At 36.8% G+C, this 12,030-nt stretch overlaps 1 protein-coding gene across 3 annotated transcripts in view; it reads right to left on the reverse strand.

The window, feature by feature from the left end:
- Positions 1–12,030, reverse strand: part of SPEF2 (sperm flagellar and cilia associated 2) — a 106,722-nt gene that overhangs the window by 48,622 nt on the left and 46,070 nt on the right. For all 3 annotated transcript variants that reach the window (XM_026713728.2, XM_087927381.1, XM_087927382.1), the window contains exons 15-19: positions 11,050–11,153; positions 8,508–8,764; positions 7,465–7,567; positions 6,494–6,651; positions 146–289 (exon numbers count right to left, since the gene is read on the reverse strand). In XM_026713728.2, the coding sequence (XP_026569513.2) occupies positions 146–289; positions 6,494–6,651; positions 7,465–7,567; positions 8,508–8,764; positions 11,050–11,153 (766 nt within the window). The remainder of the gene's footprint in view (positions 1–145; positions 290–6,493; positions 6,652–7,464; positions 7,568–8,507; positions 8,765–11,049; positions 11,154–12,030) is intronic.

The following is a 12,030-nucleotide window of genomic DNA, read 5'->3' on the forward strand; positions in this document are numbered from 1 at the left end:
CAATCTGCTTGTAGAAGTACATGGGCCAGAAGGCAACATACACTATTTAAAAGTGACCATAAAGAAATGGATGCCAAAAATGGCTTGTCCTGGAGCATCAGTTCAGTTTCTAAATGGAGGGTTGCATGCATGAAGTTCCACAAACCTTTAGTTGCAGGGGGTGGAGGTGGGGGCTCCTGTAATTCTGCCAATAGGGCTGCTTCTTCCATTTTTTCTATGAATGATTCTTCTGGCAAAAGGTGGATGGCCTCCTTCTCTTTTTCACCTTCTAACTTTTCCTTTTCTTTTCCTTCAATACAGGAATAGCAGCAAAGCACACACACACACACACACACACACAATATAGTAATAATATAATAAATATCATATAATACAATGCAATGCAATGCAATGCAATGCAATGCAATACAATACAATATTTACTATTTTTTTCAGCAAATATTCAAATGTCTTGAGTATTATTTCTCAGGATTCACATATAGTTACAATGGATAAAGAAAAAAGAAAAATGAATAAAAAAATAAGATGAAAATGAATATAAAGAAATAAAAATTGCTATGCTTCTATTTACTTAATCTCATTCCTAATAATATAGAAAAGAGTAACAAACTGCAAGTCAAAACTGTCACGTTAAGGAAATTTGAGGCCTTCCAGATGTTGCCTGAACTAGAATTACCAGCAAACCCAGCTTGGCTTAAGGCATGGAATATTGGGATTAGCATTCAAGAACTTCTGGACAGAGACGGATTCCACACCTCTGCATGGTTAAACAGGTTTATCATGAAAGTGTCAACAAGTCTACACAGAAGTAAGTTCTACAGCATTCAAACTTATTCCCAAGCAAGTGTATACTGGATGGCAGCTTTGAGTACTGAAATTAATGCATGCATAAGCATACCAATGTGCCTACCGTCCCTGTCCTATTGTTTCTTTCTTTTTTTCTTATATGTATCCATTTCATCATTTCACCATGCTTATACTTATACCTGTTATCTTATAATTGGTTGTCAAAATTAATTAATTAAACTGATAACTGATTTTAGACTGGTCCATTTTCTTGGAGGTCCAAATCTATTTTCAGAAATTATTGAGAAGATGACAGGCCCCATACTTTACCCAGCCTCTTTCCACACCTTCTCTGGAAATCTGTCTACACTTTTTAAAATATCATCTTTTTAAGTATCTTTTCTTGCCAGAGGGAGACGGTAGGGTGATCTGACTCTCCTTGAAGAAGAGTCATGTCTCCCTTGAGGGAAAGTAAACTGGAAATGTCTACGACATGCAGAAGGATGTGTATATTCTGCCTAAGTTCTTCAGGCTGGCAAGGAAGTTCAACTCACAACCATGCTCTTTGTATTTCTGCTATTTTACGATGCATGGGTATTTGTGAAAGAGAACAATCTCAAAAGTAGGCAACAAGAAATTAGAACTCTCTCCAGCTCACATTGTTGCTTCAAAGTATTTAAAAATCTCCCAGGTTACCTTGGAAGTTACATCATGTTACACAGAATAATTCCAAAATATTTTGGGAGAAAACTGCACACCTGGGAGAAATGTAGTCTGGAATCCCAGGAGGGAGGGGCTGCATTCCAAAGGATGAAGGGATAGTGAAGTTTAGACTGATTGGGAGGAAGAGGGTCAAGATAGCTCTTCCCTAGAAATTCTCAGAGTATTTCTTTAATGATGCAGGCACAGATCGTTTTCAACTTACAACCACAATTGAACCCAAAATTTCTGCTGCTGAGACATTTGTTAAGTTTTTACCCCCATTTTAGAATTTTTCTTGCCATAGTTTTGTTAAGTGAATCGTTGCACTAATTAAGTTAGTAACCCAGTTGTTAAGCAAATCTGGCTTCCTCATTGACTGTGCTTGTCAAAAGGTCACAAAAAGGTGATCACATGATCCCGGGCCATTGCAACCATCATAAATATGAGTCAGTTGCCAAGCATCTGGATCACGTGACCATGGGGATGCTGCAACGGTCATAGGTGTGAAAAACAGTCATAAGTCATTGTTTTAACTTCTGTTGTAACTTCAAACATTCACTAAATGAACTGTCAGGAACTATCTGTAGTTGCTTTAGTTTGGCAAGATTTCTGTCTATAGGTGAGGAACAATAAAGGAAACTGCTTAGAAGTAACTCTATATGTCTTTCTTGGCTTTTGGAGACAGACATCATTCCACTAGCTAATGAAAAAGAGAAGATGGAGTGTCAAGATGCAGCCTGCTGCCATTTTGAAAGAAAAAATGTCTTTCGACTTAGCAGTGATTTTTTTCAAATATTTGGAACATTCTAAAAGTGTCCCCTGCTGTTCATGGAAATAAAACACATCGGATTAATGTGGCTAGCACGTTGTTATAATATATATATTTAAATTTAAATAATACTACAACTGTGCATACCTCAACTAGGAAAGCTCACACTGCCCAAGGAGCTGTTGATACAGCTATTCAAAGAAATTATTGAGTTTGTCACTTGTACTTCTGTAACTACCTGGTTTGCCATAGCAGCTAAATAGGACAGGTACAAACTTCAATGGTTAGTTAGGACTGCATAAAAAATTATTGCAATGAGCCTTCTTTCAACTGAGGACTGTATACTGCATGACAGATTTAACAGATAATCAGAGTTGGAAGGGATCTTGTAGGTCATCTAGTCCAACCCCCCGCCCAAGCAGGAGACCCTACACCATTTCTGACAAATGGCAGTCCAATCTCTTCTTGAAAGTCTCAAGTGATGGAGCTCCCACAACTTCCGAGGGCGAGCTGTCCCATTGGTTGTCAGAAAGTTCCTCCTTATTTCCAGGTTAAATCTCTCCTTGTTCAGTTTCCATCCATTATTCCTTGTCTGGCCTATAGGTGCTTTAGAAAATAACTTGATCCCTTCCTCTCTGTGGCAGCCCCTCAAATATTGGAAGACTGCTATCATGTCTCCCCTGGTCCTTCTTTTTACTAGACTAGCCAAGCCCAGTTCCTGCAACCGTTCATTGTATGTTTTTAGCCTCCAGTCCCCTAATCATCCTGGTTGCTCTTCTCTGTACTTTTTCTAGAGTCTCAACATCTTTTTTATAATGTGGTGAACAAAACTGGATGCAGTACTCTAGGTGTGGTCTTACTAAGGCTTTGTAGAGCGGTATTAATATCTCATTTGACCTCTATTGTATCCTTCTATTAATGCAATTTAGGATTGCATTAGCTTTTTTGGCTGCTGCTGCACACTGCTGGCTCATATTTAGCTGATTGTCCACTAAGACTCCAAGATCCCTCTCATAGTTATTGCTATTGAGCCTGGTTTCACCCAGTCTATATGTGTACTTTTGGTTTTTCTTGCTTAAGTGTAGGACTTTACTTTTCTCTACATTGAATTTCATTTTGTCAGATATGGCCCAGTGTTCTAGTCTGTCAAGATCCATCTGGATCTTGAGCCTATCTTCTTGGGTGTTAGCTATTCCTGCCAGCTTAGTATCATCTGCAAATTTGGTAAGTTCCCCTTCTATTCCTTCATCTAAGGCATTAATGAAGATATTGAAGAGTACTGGGCCTAAGACGGAACCTTGTGGCACCCCACTGCTTACTTCCCTCCATGTAGACTTAGACCCATTAATGACTACTCTTTGAGTACAGTTTGCCAGCCAGTTGTGAGTCCATTTAGTGGTAGCACTATCTATTCCACTTTTTTCTAGATTACTAAGAAGTAGGTTGTGGTCTACTTTGTCGAATGCCTTGCTGAAATCTAAATATATTATGTCCACAGTATTTTGCTGGTCTACTAATTTAGTCACTGTGTTGAAGAATGAAATAAGATTGGTTTGGCATGATCTGCTTTTAACAAACCCGTGCTGACTGCTAGTTATTACTTTACTTGTTTCTAGATGTTGGCAGATCTGTTTTTTTATTATCTTTTCTAGTATCTTCCTGGGTATTGATGTTAGGTTGATTGGTCTATAGTTTCCTGGGTTTGTTTTTTTTCCTTTTTTGAAGATGGGAACCACATCAGTTCTTTTCCAGTCCCCTGGTAGTTCCCCGGTGCTCCAGGATTTTTGAAAGATATGGTGCAGTGGTTCTGAGATGACCTCTGCCAGCTCCTTTAAAACTCTGGGATGGAATCCATCAGGCCCCGGTGATTTGTTTTCATCAAGATCAGACAGGTATTCTCTTACTATTTTTTTTTGCTTATTTTAACTTTTATTACTGGTCTGTCTTTTACAGTTATGTTTTTGGTGGGTTGAGCTATAGTTTCTTTTTGAGTGAAGACAGATGCTAAGAATGAGTTAAGCAGTTCTGCTTTCTCTGTGTTGCCTGTTACTTCCTTGACATCTTCTCTCTTTAGTGGACTGACTGTTTCCTTGATTTTTTTCTTGTTATTTATATGTTGGAAGAAACTTTTTTTATTATCTTTGACTTTTGTTGCCAGTCTTTGTTTGTTCTGAGCCTTTGCTATCCTGACTTCGTCTGGATCGTATGATCCAGAAAGAGGGCTGAGAAAATATCTACAGACCCCTCACATCCTGGATATAAACTGTTTCAACTCCTCCCCTTGGGACTCTGCTATAGGGCATTGCCTGTCAAAACAACTAGACACAAAAACAGTTTTTCCTTCATGCCATCATTCTGCTAAACCCCTAATTCTACAGCACTGTCTTATGCCTAACTATGTAGTAGGGCTGTATTATTATTTAGCCTTCTCATCTTTCCTATTATCTTCTCTTATTGATATCTTATGATTTATCACTTTGTTGTTTGTATGTGCACTCTTATGCACTGGAGAGAAATTCCATGTGTGTCCACACACTTGGTCAATAAAGAATACTCTAATTGTATTATTAACTTTTATGTAAAGAAAATGTAGTAGAAATTCATTATGAAAAAAAATGCAGTCAGAACAGTTTATAAGTAAAAAGATTAATGAAATTATGAAGACCACAACTCTAGCATATACTAATTTTGAAAGAAAAAAATAGTATTTCTGCACAGTTCACAGGGGTAGGTTGCTGTACTAGAAAGACAATGGAGAAAATAAGTTTTGTCATTATGTAAACAGCTATTTAATGAGGTTAATAAAATATTACATCAAGAATTATGTTATATAAGAATGGAACAAAAGAATACTGGACCCCAAAAATTGCTATCAGTGGTTCTCAATGAAAAGATTTTAAACAAAAACCTCATGATTGTTAAACTAAAAACAGAACAATTACTTTTAGACATTTGCCAGGAAGATTTTACAGTAAATCGGTTATATATAATTAATTTAATTAATTCCTCAAGACAAATAAGTAGCTACAGAATTTGGTCCAGCTGAAATGACTAATTAAAAATGCTATTACTGTATTTCAATAAGCCAGAATAATTCAATTTGGAACCATCTCTCATTTGTTATTGTTGTATTTAAATGTTGGTTAACATTGAGGTTCCTAGCTACCCATGAATAGATAACTGATTCTCATCGCATAGGGGAGGATGCATTTTCCATATGATTCATCCTCCATGCCTGAACAAAGATTTGTTCCACAAGGCTGCATTTATTGTCTCAAGACAATGTCTTTGATACAATCAAAGATACAATCTGACATGATCTCAATCAATACCATTGATTAAGTATCAAACCAGTTTATCACCTTGACTGTAACATATAATCATAGCACTTCAGCTAAAGAGGCAGTCTGAACTTACATGTCTCTGTTGCATAAACATGGGAACATTTGATGAGTTTCTAAAAATATTTCCCCGTTTCTGAGCAGACAGTACAAGCAAGAAGACGGGGTTTTCATTCTTCCATTATTGTAGAAAATATAGCAGAACAAACAACCAAGAATAAAAATGAGCAGTGGTGTTTTTAATTTGTATATAATAATGATTAAAATGAAAACATAAAAGAAAGAAAAAATAGCATTGATATTAATACTGAGCTCCATCCTTTACGTTAGACCACATAAAACATTGTCTTGTTTATCTTTTATTTTACAATATAAAGACATTTCACAAAGCCACAAAGAACAAAAAACAAGACCTCTATTTTGATATGCCTAAAATTAAAATATGATCTAAACATTATGGGGAAATAAAGAAAAGGCTAAGGGAAAAGAAACTGTATTTGGCAGTTAATGCTTACTTTATCTAAAGTAAGGGGTCATGTGGTGGATCAGCAGTTAAGATGCTGGGCTTGTTGGCTGGAAAATCAGCAGCCCAGGTTCGAGACCTGAGTGATATGTGATGAGGTGAGCTCCCGTTACCTTCTCCAGCTCCTGCCATCCTAGCAGGATGCAGATGTTAGTAGATAAATAGGTATCACTTCAGTGGGAAGATAACAGTGCTCCATGACATCATGTTGGCCACATGACTGCAGAAATATCTTTGCACAGCACTGGTTCAATGGGCTTGAAACAGAGACGAGCACCTCCCCCTATAGTTGGCAATGACTAGCAGAGTAAAATCCACAGCAATTCCTTTACTTTTAAAAAAAAAAATCTAATGTAAAGTAATATTTCGTACCTTTACTTTGGATCTTGATGATTTCTCCTGTTAAAATTTCTTTTATTCTTTGACACATAAGACTTTTCTCAATATCTGCATTGACTTTTATAAGTATATTTTGCTGTTCAGAATACCAATCTTCTAACTGGGGCCAAGCATCCAGGAATCCTATAATTCTACACAATAAAATATCAAAATCAAGATCACAAATACTGAAATGTTGCTCAATGTCTATGGAGATTCTCAGTCATCCAGGCCAAGGATATGTTTTTTCCAAGAGGCAAAGTCCAGTTGCCTCTTGAAAAAAGAAACAACAACTTTGGGACATGAAATGATGCTCATAATCCAAATAAGAAGAAATGACTACAATCAACATTTAAAGATGCCTACCAGCTATGTTGAGAATTGGGTATGTTGGAATTGGGTATGTCTAGTTTAATGAAAAGAAGGCTTAGGGTGGCATGATAGCAATGTTCCGATATCTCAGGAGTTGCCACAAAGAAGAGGGGAGTCAAGCTATTTTCCAAAGCCCCTGAGGACAGGACAAGAAGCAATGGGTGGAAACTAATCAAGGAGAGAAGCAACCTAGAATTAAGGAGAAATTTCCTGACAGTTAAAACAATTAATCAGTGGAACAACTTGCCTCCAGAAGTTGTCAATTCTCCAACACCGGAAGTTTTTAAGAAGAGATTGGATAACCATTTGTCTGAAATGGTGATAACCATTTGTCTGAAATGACTGAGCAGAGGGTGGACTAGAAGACCTCCAAGGTCCCTTCCAACTCTGTAATTCTGTTATTACGAGACTGATGCAGAATTTTGATATTATCTATTTACATTTATCAGCTGGTTCAAAAAAGAAGTCAGTGTTTAGCCATATTATTTCTTCTATGGGCATACAGTGAAAATTCCACACGTTGTTATCATCCAGGCAAAGTTTTCTATATTTTTTAATTCTTGCTACCTCTCCCAACCCAAAATGCAACTAACCTGTGCTGCATCTGGCCCCACGCTGATTTTAATTCCTCTCTTTCCTGGATTTCTGTTTGTGAAATTTGAGCAGTGGTTTTGTGTTCACTTTCATAGGAGTCAACTGTTGGATTAAAAAAAGAATAAACTTTTGAAACATATTTCTATGGCTGTATGATGTAAAGAAACAAAGATGAATAACATCCTTTTAATAGTGTCTAATATTTATAATATCCATAGTGATGGATTTTATAGCAAGAATAAAAGAGACAAATTGATCTTCTTCCCAGCTTCACCAAAATGCTTGTGTATCAACAGGCTACCATGCCATACAAGTGCTACTCTGTTAATGACCGTACAGCAACCGTTCAGCACTTCAGTGATCACATGATCATGATTGGGGTGGTTGGCAATTAGCCCATATTTGCAATGGTTTCAAAGTCCCGCAGTTACATAGTTGCAATTTGCGACCTTCTCTGCTAGTTTCCCACAAAAAAAATGAGGAAGCAGCAGGAAGTTGGACGTTGCGATCAACATAAGGTCCTTGCTTAGCAACCCACACAGTTCTCAACAATGGTAACCAGAGATTTCCAGAACTGCTGTCACTAAGCAGATTGGTTACATGATGTTGTGCTTTAAAACCATATTGCCACGTACTATGAGATTTGAAATTATGGTACAATTGGTTGGAAGGTAGACGCAAAGCTGATAGATGAAGGGCATGTAGGAGCTATAGTAAGTTGAGATAAATAATGTTTGTAAGTCTGTAAATATTTGGTTTATGTTGAATGCAAAAACAAATATGTAATATATAGTAACAACCTACATAATTAGATAGTATGTCAATGGGAGTGAACACTGATATTGAAAGGCTGTAATGAGTGGAAATATGTTTTATGATGAAAATATGATTAATAAAATTTATTTTTAAAATAAAAAAACACATTACTTAGTGATGGAAATTCAGGTCCTAATTACCCATCATTAATTAAAGACTATAGGTTTTGATGTCAATCTCTCAGTAAGCTTTGACCCTTGCCACATGCTTTAAATGCTGAACTTACCCTTCTCCGTTGCTATCCGATTCATCACAATGGAGTCTGTAACATCTAACAAAATCGCAAAGTCAAGACCAGGTGAACGCACAGGGGGCTCTTTTGGAGCTGCAGGGTCTGTAACCAGTGTGGGCTTTTTCAAGTTTATTGTATTAGTTTCTGTCTGGTCTGGGTCTCGTCCAGTCAGTGCTTTTTCAAGCAGCTTGGCCTGATTGAGTGTCATTGGGAATCCATCCATGATCCAACCCTTTTCTGGCTGTAGCCGACTAAATCAAAAAAGGGAGGCAGGGGTTGACAAGAGAGATCAAGACCAAAAATGAAATATATTTGGAAGAAATTATTAAAGCCTAAGTAAAACAAATTCCTTTGAAATGTGCTCCTTCTTCCACTGCTACATTTACAATGTTGTTCCAAAATTTCTGTTTTGGAATTCTGATACATCAAAAGCACAGATTCCAAGTAAACTCACTTCAGTCAACCTTCTCACAATTGGTGCTTTTCAAATGAGCACCAACCGTGATGAGCTTAAAGTGAAAAGCTTTCCTTCACTTTTATAAACCTGTGACAAAAACATGCCCCAACAAACTTTTTCTTATGCGTCTTCAAGATACTCCCACATGACACCTGTGCCAGTGTTGTCTTTGCCTACACTGGCATTACATTAATATTTTATTTCTTTTCCTGGGAAGCTTTGTTATGTCCCAACCTGGTGCTCTTCACTTTAAACAGTGATATAATGAGATCATCAGTAGAAGAAAGGTGGGCCTGTCCTCTCCCTTTCATTACCTTCACGGGACTTTACCAATTCCAAATCTAATTCTTTCAAAATAGTCTTTCCATCAGTATTGGAATGGGGGGAACAATAACTAATTAGTGTTGTTGGGATGGGGTGTGCTTCACAGTGAAGTGGGAGAGAAAGGTTGGGAAGTGACCGTCCAATTGAATCAAATACTTTCATGTCACAAATACCACTAAACTTGGTAGAATGCAAAAGCAAGAAGGCAGTTGGGTATATCTGAGGCAAATATATCAATATTGAAATACTGTATATTGTATCCTATTGTGATTCGCCCCCTGGTGGAACTATATTTTGAGTTGCTTTGCAATGAAATTCTTACATGAATTAATTGTGTGAAAACTACGCTGCATTCTACAAGTAACAAGGAAACTAATAACATAAGAGGGGGGGAAACTTCAAAGGATTATTAATAATTGCAGCATTCTAAAATTCTTAGCACTTGTATCAACTGACATATCTCTGCCTCAATAAATAAAGAAGAACAGGGCCAAGTATTTAGGGGAACTATGTTTGGCTGAAAAGCTACATTTGACTTTGGAAGAGTCAAACCCCAGGCAAATTAAGATTAGGAACACTTCATAAAATAATCCTTTTAGACTTCATAATCACAATGATTGTCTATATAATAACTTGTGTAAACATTAAAAGAGAGCCAGTTTGATGAAGTAGTCATAAGGCACCAGCCTAGGAACCAGGAGACTATGAATTCTAGTCCTGCCATTGTCTAAAGCCAGCTGGGTGACTTAAGGCTAGTCTCTGTCTAGTTGGACTAGAAGACCTCCAAGGTCCCTTTCAGCCCTATGATTCTATCTAGTCTCTCCCAGCTTTAGGAGGCAGGCGTAGGCAAGCTACTTCTGAAAATATTGCCAAGAAAACTGCAAGGACTCCTCCAGGAGGTAGCCAAGAGTTAAGATTGATTCAAAGGCACAAAAACCAAAATAAAATTAATGATTGTGATCCCCTATATTACAAACGTATATTAGACTCCACTTACAAACTTGCTTGGGCTAAATAAAACAAGCTAAAATAAAAACGTAGGAAAAATAACATTGCAGGTAGTCCTCACTTAATGATTGGTTACTTAGCAACCATCTGAAGTATCAATGGACCTCCCCAGAACTATTTATCATCTGGTTCCAGAGCCTACACACACACACACACACACACACGTGTCATACGATGGTATTTTGGATGCTTGGCAGGCAGCCCACATTTATGGTTGTTAGCAGCATCCTACAGTCACGTGACAGTGATTATTGGCAGTTTGCTGGTTTCTGGTGTTTACTTTTGTTTTCCAGCAAAAAATACCCATTGAAGAAAATGGGTTTGCTTAAGGATTGCAGCATTCACTTAGCAACTGCCATAAAAAAGGTCATAACATTTGGCACAGTCACATGGTAACCCGCTTAGCAGCCACCACAACTTATGACTATAATTCTGGGCTCAATTACGTTGGAAGTTGAGGACTACCTGTACATCATTTGTTATTTCCACCAGGTGCTGTTTTGTTTGTTTCATCTTGCAGACATGTGGATATATTTTCCTTGTGTGTCATTTTAGAGCCACAAGGCTCTGAAAGCTGGACAGTGAATATAACGTAATGTTATGATTAATATTTCCTGTCTGTGTAAACAAGCTCTTATTATTTTTCTGTTTAATGGGAGACAATTTCTAGACTAATTTAGGCATCACTACAATGCCAAATCTGACCCTACTATTACAATAAAAGCTAAGCAGATATTAATGTCATACCTAATAGCTTCCACCATGATGCCAACTAGTAATTCATCTGGAATGTTTTTTCCTTTCTTTAACAATGTCTCTGCTGCTGCACCAAGCTGAGCACGAATAGAAAGCTGTGGAATTTATGACAGACATTTAAAAAGATATTCAAGTTTAGTAAAAACATAAACTTTTCCCACGTGTGTGCATTTCTTTATTAAACTTAAATCCCATCCTTCTGCTCAAAACAATGAAAAACATTTTTTAAAAATAAATGCACGCTATGGGAATTCTAATTAAAACCTAAAAACAAATCATTCACAGAGAGAGAGACAACACTACCTGGAATTCTTATTTTAATATGGGAAGAAAATAATTGACTTATTTTGAATAATTTAATGTTGCTACAGCTTTTTAAACATTATTACAAGTTTATACAGTCATCTTTTTTAAAACTACCAAAAAATTAATTATATAAATACATAAAAGATTTTAAAGAGTAAAAACAATAAAACTAACAGTTTGAAAACAATTAAGCAGAAATTAGAGGATTTTGCCGAACTAAGGAAAGACCTAGGAGCATAAAGAAAATTCAAATTTTGGGTGAACTCAATCCACAGCAAGGATCTACTTTATCTCTGTCAGAGGTTTATTCAGTGCAAAAAACATTATCTTCCCTATTATTGAATATCAGCAAATTGTGCTGTAATCAGTACAGCATCTTATGTTTAAGATAAAGACTTAGTAGGCCTGTGCGGAAATAAGTGGCTTCCTAGATAATTCATCTTTACTATGTACTCAATTATTAAATGATACCTTGATTCTGAAACAGGTTTTCAGTAGCTGGTTTTTCTTTAATAACTCAAATAGGAAGTCAGGACTGAATTAAATTCTAGGACGTTGAAGAAGGAGAATTTAACCTTTTGCTGTGGTCGCAATGTCAGTCAGATGCTTATTCAGTAAGCACTTCCTATTTGCAATAGGAATGAAACTCCTATAGTACCCTATAGA

Source organism: Pseudonaja textilis, chromosome 2, assembly GCF_049901715.1.
Source record: "Pseudonaja textilis isolate UNSWEBS1 chromosome 2, rPseTex1.2, whole genome shotgun sequence".
Taxonomy (NCBI): Eukaryota; Metazoa; Chordata; class Lepidosauria; order Squamata; family Elapidae; genus Pseudonaja; species Pseudonaja textilis.